The sequence below is a fragment of the Porites lutea genome, chromosome 7 (genome assembly GCF_958299795.1).
Source record: "Porites lutea chromosome 7, jaPorLute2.1, whole genome shotgun sequence".
Taxonomy (NCBI): Eukaryota; Metazoa; Cnidaria; class Anthozoa; order Scleractinia; family Poritidae; genus Porites; species Porites lutea.
In genome coordinates, this window is record NC_133207.1 from 26,033,560 (window position 1) to 26,047,152 (window position 13,593).

The following is a 13,593-nucleotide window of genomic DNA, read 5'->3' on the forward strand; positions in this document are numbered from 1 at the left end:
ACACTGCCACCACCCGATTAGTGATGGGGCAATTTTAAAACATCTCTGTTCACACTTACACCAAGGTCAGGGAGGGTCATAGGATGACTTGAACCTTGCATAGATTCCTTGCTTTGAAGTGGGGATTGCACTGCCGCCTGTGATCCCTTCAGGGGCTCCAAGAAATCCTTAACCCAAAAGGAAAAAAAAGGAAAAAAATAAATCATCACTTAGTAACTCTTTATGCAAAAGGGAAAAAAAACAGTCTTTGGTGCTTTTTTAACCACTGGAAACTGCAACTTTGGAAAAGAAAGCCATGGTCCTCTAATTCTAAAACAAGAGACGGTTAGAAGACCTCATTACTTAGTGAGCTCATGAACATTGTAAGAATGTAAAGAGCTTACAGGAAATGATCCTGTGACTCTAAATACCTAATATACAGTATTGTGAGAAAATACAAAATGTATAATAAGTTAGCCCGAACTTACCAATCCAGATGTAAACTGTGGCATTTTGCTCACTGGGGCAGGCATCAACAGTGCTCCAGGCTGTGAATAGATCCCACACATTACAATTAATTAATGTTATACCACAGAAGTGACCATAGACTGCCTGTATAATTAACTTGCTGCCTTGCTAAATCGAGGGTGGGTGCCTGGGGCATCCAAAGGGCTCCCCTGTAGCAAGCCAGCAGCTAGATAAAATCTGCCCCCATGGCTGGCAAATCCCTGCAGACCAGCCATGAGCTCCCATTCCCACGCATCACACTGATGAATCAGTGGAAGGGGGACATAGAATGAATATAAACCGCTCAAAGACATCACAGCCGCTATGAAAACCACTAAAGAAACTTGACAATCCTGATTGTGACAAAGCAACAACATTCCATGTTGGCCTGCACTTGTGAATTTGACTGCTGACCGGCCGAGACTCTTAAGCTCATAGTGGTTATCTTTGTTATATTTTTCATTTAACTGAATCATATGAGAGTGGTATGATATATATGTTAATTGATACATGCATGTGCAAAATGAGAAAGATATACATGTATGGGATAATCTAGGTTATCTGGTGTCAACGTGAGATCCAACTTGGCATTTTTATCACTACTTAGTTTCGTACCACACCGCATGTGCGGCACTCCTCAGATAAAACTGCCAACAAAAAGTTTGTTATAATGCAAACTACGACTATAAACGCGCACTCGAATTTGAATAAAAAAACTAATGCATGGCCATGGAAAATGTAAAGCTGCTGAGAAGAAATTCGCATGCATGCCTGCAGAAAGTTACAAGCTCGCCAGATTGAGTCTGCAAATGATAAAATATGTGGGATAGGTGTATGATATTGTGATTTTTTCTTTATTATGTCAATCATCTTGATAATGAAGATGAGACTCAATAATCTTATGACTAGTAACTTACTTGTCCTCCTCCAAAAGGTGGGAACTGTGATGACACTATTGGCTTTAACATTGACCCCACCTAGGATGAAAAAGGTTTTGGAGGGTTACTCTGCCATAAAGGAGAGGTTTGCTAATGTACCTGGTGGTACTTTCCTACAGTATGGTGCTATTTATATTTTTGTCATGAAATGAATGAATTTATTGCAGGTGGTGGTGGGGGTAATGCTTATCTCTGAGCTGCACTGCATATTTTCATTGGATTTTAATGGATATTAGGCAGATTTACAAAATGAAAATGCTGTGGCAGTGATAACAGCATACACAGTTCTAACAATGATTTTGAACAATGGCAAGTGGAAAATCAATCACTGAAAGTAGGATTCACTCCTTTCTGTGGACCTTTAATTTCGAATTTTCCATTGTGATGTTGTTTCTAAATCTGTCTATCTTTGTACTTGGCAGCCTTAAGATGAAAAGGACTGATAATGTAACATAACTATCAAAAGATTAATACATTTAGTTAATTAATCACTCAATTAATAAGAATTGATTGTTGATATTACTACTTAAGAGTTAATGATAATTATTTTTTAAAGATGCACTTGCGAGTAAATAGTGAGTTTATGCAACAAGACAGTTGAGGATGAAAGAAGAGGATGGCAAAACACTTGCGTGTGACAAACATGACAGGCCAATTACTTATGTGTTTTGTGGTGATCTTCACTTAAGTTAATGTGTTCTGGTCTTTTACAAAAAGACCTGTTTAAAGGAGGGTGAAGTTCGGCGGACAAGTTTTTCAAACAAAATTATTGTCATGCTTGTCACACAAGGTTTATCGTCTTCTTTCCTCTCCCGTCCTGTTGCGTAAGCTCACTTATTATTACCTGAAGAGGGGGAGGTCTCTCTGGGCAGATACAAAGAGACAAAAACTTCTTGTGCTGGCTAAAAGAATTAGACCAGCTGAACAGAATTTGGCCCTCATTTTCTGCATGTTCAAGATGTTGCCATAGTTCTTTGTTGCTGAAGCAAAAAATATTATATATATCTTACATGTAAGAAAATGAACACTTTCTATGTATAAAGTAGGTACAGCATCAACCTGAAACACAGTCAAAATAATTTTATTGACTACCACAGAAACATTATGTAAAAGCTAGTGTCTCCTTTTCAGGGCTCAAAAAAGGGCCTTCTGGTTGTCTGGGACATAAACAAGTAGAATTTCCTGCCAGGCAAACGACTTTTCATTTTCACTTGAAAAATGCTAATGGTGACTCAAGTTGTCTATTTCAGGGGGAGTATCCATCCTATAGAAATGCCTATTAACCCTTTAAGCCCAAATATCCACATACAAATTCTCCAAACTGATCTCTATACATTTCCTTTAAGAATTAGTTAAGAGATAAAAGATCAAAGTATTTTCTCTGAGGTGATCATTTTATTAATTCTCATAACCTAATCTCATGACAATGTATGGATATCGGTAGGAGAAATTTGCTGTTGGTCACTATTGGGACTTAAACGGTTAACATAGACCTCATTGTCTTCATAGCTTAAGGAAGGGAGGGGGAACGGACAGGGATGATCAAAGGATTTTTGGGGGCTTGAAGTTTTCCACATTTTTAGGAACTTTTTGGGCAGGAAAATTGATTTAAGTAGGGTTCTGGGGGGGGTATTTAAACTAATCTAAAGATTAGTGTAGTGCCGCATGCTTTAGCCAGCATTGCAATAAAAAAACACAAACATTCAATTTCTATTTATTTTTGAAATGTTATATACTTTTAGTTCTATACGGAAAAATTTTATGGCTAAGTAATAAGTAATACAGCATAGGATTTCTTGTAGGTTAACTTTTGGTCAAGGGGATTTTTTGGGTTTTGTTCGAAGCCCTTGGGATTATTTTGGGTATTGATTTTGCCCCCTTTTGATTAACTCCATCACTTTAACTCTGGAGTAGCCCCCCTCCCCTCTTTCAGGGATAAACTCCTTTGCTTCACTAGTCAAAGCTACTGACAGCTTTCATTACTCTTCAAACAGGCAACTCTATGTATTCATCTTACCTGTGTAAACTTTTCCCAATGCGAGAGGATAAAATGGTACACTGTGAATTGAACTTGTTTTTCAGTTCTGAGGTAAAACACACAGAAATCGAATCTCTCGCCTGCTTGATCATAAAATTGATGCTAGGGCTGAAATGTTGCAATATTTCTGTTTTTTGTTGCTTTATGCTTGTGTTTTTGTCAGTGGAAGCACCTAAACTAGCTGTCAAGTTAGAGTCAGAGCTTGAGAATGAAGCAAAACCACCAGACTTGTTTTCCTTTCCATGACTGAAATCCCCAAAGTGATCATCAGTTTGTTTCACAGTACTTAAATTCTTTGGTTTGGAGTCAAATGCACCAAATTCATTGTTTTGGATGTTTTGCTTCAGTTCACCTTTGGTACTAGAAGCTTTAAAACCTTCAAACGTTTGTTCTGAAACTCTTTCATCTGCTGTCTCAAAACCACCAAAATCTCCAAAATCATCATCACCACCATCCTTTTTTATGGAATCTTGGGACTTAAATGCACCAAAATCTCCAAAGCCAGACTGGGCATCTTGTCCAAAATCCTTGGTATTTGATTCAAAACTTCCAAAATTCCCACAGTCGTCACCATTTTCATTATGACTTTCAGAATCTTTGGCATTTGTCTCAAAACTTCCAAAATCTCCATTGAAGTCATCAGTATTTTTATTCTGACCTTCAGAATCTTTTGAGTTTGCTTCAAAACTTCCAAAATCTCCAAAATCATCAGTATTTTCATCCTTTTCCTGAACACTTTTGGTATTTGATTCATTACCATCAAAACCTCCAGAGTCATCATTACATTGACCATTATTTAGAGAAGTTTCTACACTTGACTCAAAAGTTCCAAAATCTCCAAAGTCTTTTGACCTTTCATTGTCTTTTTGAGAATCTTTGATATTTGACTCAAAACTGCCAAAAGTCTCAGTGTTAGCACTACTGCCATCACACCCTTTTTGGGAATTTATGGCACTTGATCTAAATGAATCAAAATCTCCAAAATCATCACTGTTTTGACCTTCAGTTTTGATTGGTTTTTCTTCTAAATCCGAAGCACTAAAACTCCCAATGCTGTTATTCTGGTCCTTATCCTCATGAGTATCACTGCTGAATGAATCAAACATACCAAAACCTCCAAAATCATCTTTATCCTTTTCTTGATTAGACAGAGATTTGGGCTCGGAATCAACACTGCCAGTTCTTTCTTCTTTTTCACTGTGGTTTACTTCAAATGCACCAAAATCTCCAAAATCATTATCAGTGTCCTTATCCTGTATAGATGATGCTTTAGCACCAAAAGGATCATTATTAACCTTTGATTCAGTTAGTTTGGCATCAACTGTAATGGAATCACTTGATGTCTCATCTTTTTTACCATGTTTCTTTTCAAAAGAGCCAAAATCCCCAAAATCATCATCATCATCACTATAATATTTATTTCTTGTGGATGCAGTTCCAACAAATAAAGAATCACCCTTCACAACTTCGTCATTCTCCCCTTCAGGTGCTACTGGTGAAATGTCTTTTTGCACAAATTCATTATGACCACTAGATTGTTGTAAAGGCATGTCATTAAAGTCAGCAAATTCTCCAAAATCATCGCCGTCACACAATCCAGAAGGCTCTGGCGATAACTTGGCTGCATCCTTTTCAAGGGTGGTATAATTCTGTGAGTCCACAGTGTTGCACTTTTTCCCAGTTAGCTGTTCCCCATTAGTAGATTGTTTTATCCTAGTGCTTTCATAAGACACACAATTAATATGACCTCCTTCCTCACTGTCAGCCAATACAGTCGTAGATATTTCACTACTGGTCACTTCTGCCGACAAGCTATCCAGCTGTCTTGATTCTTGATCTCCACGATTACTACCAACAAAACCTAAAAATCTCTCTGAGGACGCATTTGAAGCAGTGTCCTTCTCTGTTTTGAACTCTTTGCTCTGTTCAGACAATGATTCCTTTAGAATGTCACAGTCCTTTTTACTATCGTCATGAAACAATCCCTTTGTATTGACATCCATGGTTGAATCTCCATGATGGGCAACCGATTTCTTATCAGCTGTTTCACAATTGTCAACGTCTTTCACTGCAGTCACTCCAGGGTTGGTGATAGCATTCTCTGTGGTTGCAAAATCACCAAAGTCATCATCAGATTCTAAGTCATAACTGCCATTAATGTCACTATTTGTAAGTGCCCTTTTATTAACCCAATCACTGTCTGAATTTCCCTGATGAGAACTACCATTAGGTAAGCTTTCCTGTAAATTTACACTGCCTTCATTTGCCTGAAATGCAGCAAATTCGGCGTCATCGACACCATTTTCCACATTATTAGAAGGACCTTGTTGGCTGCTTTTTGCATCCCAAGATTGGAGAGATTTTTCACTATTGTCGTGACTAGTGAACCAGTCTTGCGATTCGCCACTGCCATTGCCTTGTCCAAAAGCTGAGCCAAAATCCGCAAAACTAGCAAAGTCCCCGAAATCCGACTCTTCGTTGCCTTCTTCCGTGTCGTGTTCATTTTTGCCCTTTAGAACACTGCCACCTAATTTTGATTTCTCCGTGAATTTTTCTTCGCTTGACTGGGTCTTCTTCACCGGCGATGCAACAGGTTTCTCGCCATACTTCTTTGATTTGTTTACATCGTTTCGGAAAACGATTTCATTGTCATCTTCGTCGAATGTGTCGTCAAGAGGCGGCGGAGCATCTGCAAGGACAGTCGAGAAATTCGATCCATATAGGTCCGAGTTATTCACTCCGTAATACCAAGCCATTAATAGCTGAATAAACTACTCGCCGGGAAGACAGACTTCTCACGATATTTTGGTTTCTACTCCTTTCAAATTTTCCTGGTTGAGGAATTTCATTTTGTTGAGTATACCCTTGCCTATGTCACAATATTAATATTGCTCTTGGTTCTTCAGCCACAGTTGAGGAAATACATGTATAACTGGGAAGAATTTTGAAACAGCGGCACAGTGATAGTCTTCTACGGTCCTATTTTCCACGGTTCTCTTGTATGCTATTCAAGTTAATCCCACTCGTAACTTCAAACAGCATCAGTCAAGGGAAAACAAATTATTGTATCGCCACTTACTCAAAGAGATACTACCGGTTGATCAAGCGCCATTTTCTTGTCCCGTGATGCCTCGCTTTCATTCACAGCCTCAGGAGCCTGAGAAAGCCGTGGGGGAGTAGGGTAGGTGTGTCTCATTGTTCGCCAAAACCTATATCGCCAACACACAAAATCCCTAAAGAAGCGAAAGATTTTCTCCAGATCATAAGGTAACGTTTGTGGGCTGAGTCCCAGTTCATGCTGCCTGCGAATGCGGCCAAATTTCCAGTCATCACTTCTCTCTTGGTTCTCAAGAGCTAAACTGTGATTGGCTAAATAATGTCCTACGACACAGAAATCATTTGGTGGCTCGGGTTCACAGACTTTATTTTGTGTCAATCGAAAATACATCTGCTTTCACAGGCTACAGTTCATGGGACTCAAATCCTGCTCTCCAAGCCCAAAAAAATGAAAACAGGGAGACCTTTACCCTAACATTTGGGAAGGGCACTTTCATGTGCTTAGAAGTGGTGGGGACAAGAAATGACGGGCACGCGAGAGAGAGAGACACGCGAGGGGAGAGAAAGCCTCTTGTGCACCTGTTCTCTCTTGCGCCCACTAATTCCAAGTGCCTGCTACGCAGGCTAGGGACAGAGATGTCTGTGGTCTCGCGTAGTGTTCAGTTCAAAATGCCAATGCTTTTTCCCATACAAATTTTGCCAAGGGCTGTGCATTAAAATAATTTTAAGAGGAGAAAATTTAAATAAAAAAAGGAAAGGAAAAGAAAAAAAGAACAACACCAAGAATGATTCAGTTAAGACATCTTTATTGAAATATTAAACTATATGCTGTAGCTCTATCTATCTTAAAAGTTAGTTAAAGGTCACGAGTACATAAATTTTTGGACACAAGCAGAATGCACACATCTTAATTAGGTCAGTTTAAATTTAAGGTATCAAACTTAAAGAATTAAAATATTTAATGAAAAAGGTTAGTCAAACAAAAACAAAGAATAATTCTGGTCACATGGGATTATTGTCCCATGTGACGAAATTCAAACTATGCTTTCATTTTATACTTATTCTTATGTAAGGACTGTTTAGATAGCAAAAAAATAGAACTAGACAGGTTATTTCTTCACTGTTGTGACAACTTTCTTTGTAACCATTTTGCTCCTCCAGTTTAACGCAAAAGCTATTCATATAAACATTAGAAGGAAAGATTGAACTAAATATTTGTGTAAAATTTGGTGTTCAAAAGCTCTAATAGTTATTATAATTATAATGTGTACAAACTGACTAAATGTCCAGCTACCAATAAATTAGCTTGTTGGTTCAATTGGTTGGATCACTGCACCAGTATTAAAGAGATCAAGGGTTCTAATCCTGTACAAGCCTGGGTTTTCATAGGCTTTCTTTTCAAAACTGCAAAAAAAGCGATGATCCTCTTTACATCTCTAATAGGTGATAAAACTAAAACCGAAGAAGGATCTACCTGCAGACAGCACTGTTTCAGCCTTCTGGGCCTCATCAGTGCAGTGCTGATGCTGGGATGGAGGTTAAGCTATAAAGCCAACCCAAATGATCCCAAAAATGTGGCATCATCTTAGCTATTCCAGAGTCCTCCAACTAGCAAACTACTATATATATATTTATTTATTATTTTGAAATTTAACAATCATAAATATCACACACAAACAAAGGAATGTTTTGTATCTTGGATAAATGTGGTTGCATTGCACTGATTTTAGCTACAGTTGATCCTCTATTAAGTGGCAACCTTTTAAGTGACTTCCCTCTAAAGTCCCATAATTGTAGAAAAGAATGAGAAATTAAACTTCTATTAAGTGGCCACCACCATTCACTGACCGCTGCCACCTTTTGGCTATCCCAAAGAGAACTCTCCATAATTGTAACCCCTATTTAGAGGCCACCAAGTGCTTATTACACAACAGTTTGGCCTCACTTTAAGAATATGATGAAGAAAAATACAGTCCGAGATAGAAGGTGATGACCAATTGTGAACCAGTAATGCTTTTCCCATCAGACATTTGTTTCAAAATAAGGTGATGTTTCTGCCAAAAAAGATGCTAATTTATGACAACCCTCTGCCCAACAGCAATTAGGCAGCCACTTGCCGATACCCCAAGGGTGGCCACTTTATAGAGGTTCAACTCTATATAGCTGAGTACGTCCTGTTGTAAATATTGATTTGACAAAATAAGTTGGCCAGTGTTACACACAGGTGTTGGTCTGCAAGTTGAAGTAAAAGTAGAGGCATGCTTTACATCCTGGCGTCAGATCTCTAAACAGTTCCTGGACTTGACTAGATGACATACCCTTTTGGAATTCCTGTAGAAAGAGATATGCAACAAAATGCCACATTAACATTTATGAAAATGCAACAAATTACCCAAATCTCGAAATGTGAGGAAAAACACATCTTTGTTAAAGATTCTCTGTAGATTACAAATGCAAAGAGTCTTTAATGGAGGCTTACCACTAAATCAACCAGTAGTAACTCCGAGGACTCATAAGCTTCTGGGCCTCCCTTGTTGTACAGCTGTTTGATTTCCTCACCACTTAAGGAGCACCTTAAGAAAAACCAGACAGTTACACATGGGCCACACCCACTTTGAATGATGGTAGCTTATATAACCCAGCTATGTAGAGAACCTGTAAGTGACCTCGCAGTATTTGGTGGTCACTTATAGAAGGTATTTTATTTCCCCAGCAAAGGCCGCTGCTGCAAGCTAATTCAAGCTCAGTACCAAAAATAGAAAGGTGGGCTACTATATCATTAATACATGTAGCACAGGCACAGAACAGGGGTGCACCTGGTAAATTTTGGATAGGTGTGTGCCTCAAAGTTCTTAAACCTAGCTTGTATCAATAAATTAAAAGAGAATAAATTTGAAATTCAATTGAAAACCTAGTAATGCCCAGAAACAAATCAAAGGATGCCTATGGCTAACTCACGGATTAATCATTTTTAAAAATGAAAGCCAATAATGAACTTGTAGTTAGTCTACCCATGTTATTTAAGTCTATCAAAAAATGAAAATATGTAAAAAAAAACTAAACTAAACTAAACTAAGAAAACAAAACCAAAACGACCAAAAAGAAAAAGAAAAAAAAAGTTTCCTCCAGTGGGAGTCAAGACCTAGACAATTAACATGTGAGGTCATAGCAATATCAGATATTGCTATGACCTAGATTCTATTGTGCCACAGCATCAAGCGTTGAACATTTGTGTCAAATTAATTATCTTTAACTGCAGGTAGATGCTGTTTAAATCTAGTAGAGCTTTATTTATGAAGAATTCAAAGATATATATGAGGAAAATAAGCAGGGTTTTGACGGTAAAAGCTGTACTTGAACTCATTTCATCGCATTTGAAATGGCTTACAAAGCAAAACTATCGCAAAGTCTCTTGCTAGCGGCATTGTACTGCATTAACATGAGAAGAATCAATTACGATTCAGCAACAAAGAAACATTTCATTTTAGAATGTTCCCAAAAAGCAGTGAGATTTGTAGTAAGGCCGTGAGATAAGTTAAAAAATCATGAGCTTGGACCACTTTATTGCTAACCTCTTCATCATGTTTATCACCTGGACAAGTCAAAAAGCTTCAAAAGTTCACTAACTTCTGTCTCAAAGTTGGCTATAGTGCTAATTTGAAACATTCAAAGTCCACATGAAGACAACATCATCCTATGGAAGCTACAAAATCATAACATCGAAGGCTCTGGGCACAGTGCAAACTCAGCACTTCTTTATCACGGGGACGTTTGGGAATGTTCGATCTGTGACAATTGTCGTTTTGATATTGGACACTTTTGTGTGAGCCGACTAATTACTAACAAAGTGTCCACACCTGAGCTACACATTTGCATATCACAATGCCCATAACAATTCGTTCCTTACGCTACGTTTAATCCACAAGTTAAAAATGAAACCCTACATAAGGGAAAACTGATAATGCAAAATGGACCTTAAACAAGTGTTTTTTTTGTGCTCTTCACATGGGAATTGACAGAAAATAGGATTTTAGAGTAAATCTTTTGTAGTTGAATCATTTTCCTTGCATGTCAAGCAGGTTTTAATATGTTCTTTACAGTGGCTCAGCCTCTGTGCTTTTAGGTACCCTATCAAAGGACCACAACTCATCAACACCAAGAAGGATACTTACCCTCTACATATATTTTAAGGATTAAGCACCTCAAAAAGCCTACCATATCCTGTGGTTCATACCTATTATAGTCCCCCATGCCCATGACTACAGATAAACTAGATAATATTGTTGCTAATATTTATTTAGAATCACATTTCAACCCTGTACCTGATTTTGAAGCATGCTCCTGGTTTATTTGCAGTCATATGATTCCTGTGTATACCTATTAGCAGTGGCCAGTCAAGATATTTTTCTGGGATATTTACCTAAAATATGCAAATATCAACTTCATCTTTACTCAAAAATAAACATTTTACAATAGACTGGCCCACACATAGCAGTTCCTAATCTACACGGGCCAAGTTTAAAAAGTTAAAGGGAAGGAAATACAACAATTTTTTTAAATACAGTATTATTGCAAGTACAGAGATAGCTTCATTATTATAAATTTATTACACTGAAGCACTGAGACATGACATGGAAGAAATTAGATACCACATAAATCCATTTATGGACTTTAAAGTTACTTAATTTACTTTATACATAACCATTGGCATCTCAAAGGAGTCTTAGTATGAATACTGAAGCAAACCATTGAAAGGCAAATAATAAGAACCACAAGAGCACCAGTTAAAATGCTGAACCTAGGCTGCTTCAAAAAGAACCTCCCACAGGTCTTGTATTTAGGAGTAATTGAAGGGTTTCCTGAAAAAAGGGCATAATTTGCTTATCAATAATAAGCAAATGTTTACGCACTTTTTCTTATTGTCCTCAAAATTAACATAAAATAGACCATACTGTAATGGAAGTGTACCAAGCAAGCCAACATTTTCATGAATTTTTTACAGTTAGATCAGATTCTCCATGAATGTTGTGCTTTTTTATAAAAAGTAATGAGCTTCAGTATAAACCGTGCTTAACACCATTTTTAGCAAAGTGTAAAGTTATTTGCTGTGGTGTTTGAAGTTGGCAGCTTCATAGGATTATAATGTCACAAAAAATTGTCATTAGCCCAGTAATATCATGATTTAAACATTATAAACTTGCTGACACAATTTTCCCTTCAAATTAATAACACTGATCGTATTTTGGCATGCAAATTGCCCTCTCATAAGAAGCCCCTTTGTATATACCCCTCTACATGTAAGTCCAACAAAAAAAACCTTTGAAAAATACATTTTCTGGGGCTTATTTTCAGAATTTTATGGTGTAGCAGTAGTTGCTATCTAATAAAACGGTAGTAAATCTTTGAAAAGACACAAAATGACACATTTCAAATTTGGCTTGCCCAAACAGAAAAACAAACTTTCAACAAAGATGTGACCATAGATCAACTTACAGTCACAAGCAATCTGATGCACACTGCACTTACTTCATCTCTAACTTCTCTCACAATGGAGTGAAACAACTCATATACAACTGCTTTTTCATCCATGTCATCTAAATCAACTGATCTGTTCTTGTCAAACTTGCTATTTTGAAGTTTAACTTCCTGAAAAAAGATTGGCGGAATTAGGATAGGCTGACAGGTTCTGTGATGACAAGTGCAATGGGTGTTTCAATATATAATTTATGCATGACCCTATGCATGTGATATTAGTGAAAGGTCCAGGGGCATCCTCAGAGACCCAGGGACTGTCAGCATGCTGGAAAATGCTTGCTGTGCCTTTTCTCCCAACTGAATGCTGTGGATCTTTGAGGATAGTCTAGGGGAGGCAAAAAAGTAAAAAACCCATCCCCTTGAGCCCTTCTCATCACAATTTCTTAATGAACAAGAGTCCCCTTCCCTCAAAGACTAGTCTCAGCAACTGGACTTCATGTCACACAGGTAAGGCAGACCAACATGGTGACAAGAACAACCCCAAACATTTTCACCTCTTGGCTTGTCTTCATTGCCACCTCATGGGAAATACAAAGTGTTTTTGTTGATGAAACATGTCCTAATGTTCATGCTTGTATCGTCTGCATTTCCATGTGGACAAAATGACATGAATATAGGCATGAGGAAATCTACCCATCTATCCTCTGCCCTTTTCCCAGTAGGCGTATTTTGCAGAACACCAAATGGCTGCTGAATGCCAAATGACTCTGAAGTTTAATGATTAGGGTTAGGAAACTGAGTGAATCAAGTTCCATTTAGGGTCATTATACTGGGCAAAATGACCTGAAACTTGACTCGCTAAGTTTCTTAACCATTATCACTAAACTACAAAGTCATGAGAAGTTCGCTGGCCATTGGGCAATCTGCAAAATACCCCACCCCCCTCATCCCTACATACACTTGGTTCTGCATGTCCTCCTGGCGTGTCCAAGCGCCCAGGGTCTTCATAAACTTGATGACTTCTTCTGATAAAAACTAACTTACTGTCACTTGTTTCGACAACAGATCCAACTCCTAACGCATCAGAAAAACAAGCATGTTCGTTGGCATATTCCGATTTCCCAAATTCATTCAAAAATATCCTTTGACTGTTGTTCATATTTGTGCAAACATAATCTCTATAACACGTTTGTCCTAAAAGCAAAGTCACTGGTTTCCCATCCTCGTGGCCTACGCCAAAAAGACGAAACTTCGATCCGTTGAAAAGGAATGGATTTTTTTCTCTACGTAACGCCCATGTCTTTTCTATCTCAGATTCAAACTGTTCATTACATGGCTTCCTGTCGTAATCGTGCGACAATAAAATTGCCACGTTTGTGTCCTTTGCCCCACCGGAAGAGACGAACTCTACGTGATTTCCACTGTTGAAAATCTCAGTAAAATGTCCTTCATCCCTGCATTTTTCCACGAAGGCTTTCATTTCCATTTTTGAGCGGATGATAAACGCATGGAGGGTCGATAAATCTGATCTTTAACCGTCACTGAAAACCGTGTAGACCCCTGAAACTGCCGCCATGTTGCCCAGAAAAATGCTGTAAT

The 13,593-nt window shown here is 38.0% G+C and overlaps 2 protein-coding genes across 2 annotated transcripts; both read right to left on the bottom strand.

The window, feature by feature from the left end:
* Positions 1-2: 2 nt before the first annotated feature.
* On the bottom strand, positions 3-6,604 carry LOC140942718 (uncharacterized). Its single transcript, XM_073391688.1, has 5 exons — positions 3,442-6,604; positions 2,269-2,404; positions 1,404-1,463; positions 468-527; positions 3-167 (listed from the first exon to the last, which is right to left on the bottom strand). Exons 1-5 carry the CDS (start codon positions 6,216-6,218, stop codon positions 18-20), a joined length of 3,183 nt encoding a protein of 1,060 aa, XP_073247789.1. The 5' UTR covers positions 6,219-6,604; the 3' UTR covers positions 3-17.
* Positions 6,605-7,308: 704 nt separating this feature from the next.
* Positions 7,309-13,540, bottom strand: LOC140942910 (uridine diphosphate glucose pyrophosphatase NUDT22-like). The gene is made up of 5 exons (XM_073391928.1): positions 12,953-13,540; positions 12,046-12,165; positions 10,842-10,939; positions 8,999-9,092; positions 7,309-8,850 (listed from the first exon to the last, which is right to left on the bottom strand). Exons 1-5 carry the CDS (start codon positions 13,478-13,480, stop codon positions 8,734-8,736), a joined length of 957 nt encoding a protein of 318 aa, XP_073248029.1. The 5' UTR covers positions 13,481-13,540; the 3' UTR covers positions 7,309-8,733.
* Positions 13,541-13,593: the final 53 nt, after the last annotated feature.

Excerpts from the sequence above, each read along its gene's own strand:
- LOC140942718 (XM_073391688.1), bottom strand. The coding sequence starts at position 6,218 with ATGGCTTGGTATTACGGAGTGAATAACTCGGACCTATATGGATCGAAT. Across the intron at positions 1,464-2,268 it reads AGAGACCTCCCCCTCTTCAG|GTGGGGTCAATGTTAAAGCC; the intron begins GTAATAATAAGT and ends TTTTCATCCTAG. Across the intron at positions 528-1,403 it reads CACCTTTTGGAGGAGGACAA|CCTGGAGCACTGTTGATGCC; the intron begins GTAAGTTACTAG and ends ATCTATTCACAG.
- LOC140942910 (XM_073391928.1), bottom strand. The coding sequence starts at position 13,480 with ATGGAAATGAAAGCCTTCGTGGAAAAATGCAGGGATGAAGGACATTTT. Across the intron at positions 10,940-12,045 it reads TGAGAGAAGTTAGAGATGAA|GTAAATATCCCAGAAAAATA; the intron begins GTAAGTGCAGTG and ends TGCATATTTTAG. Across the intron at positions 9,093-10,841 it reads GGAGCATGCTTCAAAATCAG|GTGCTCCTTAAGTGGTGAGG; the intron begins GTACAGGGTTGA and ends GTTTTTCTTAAG.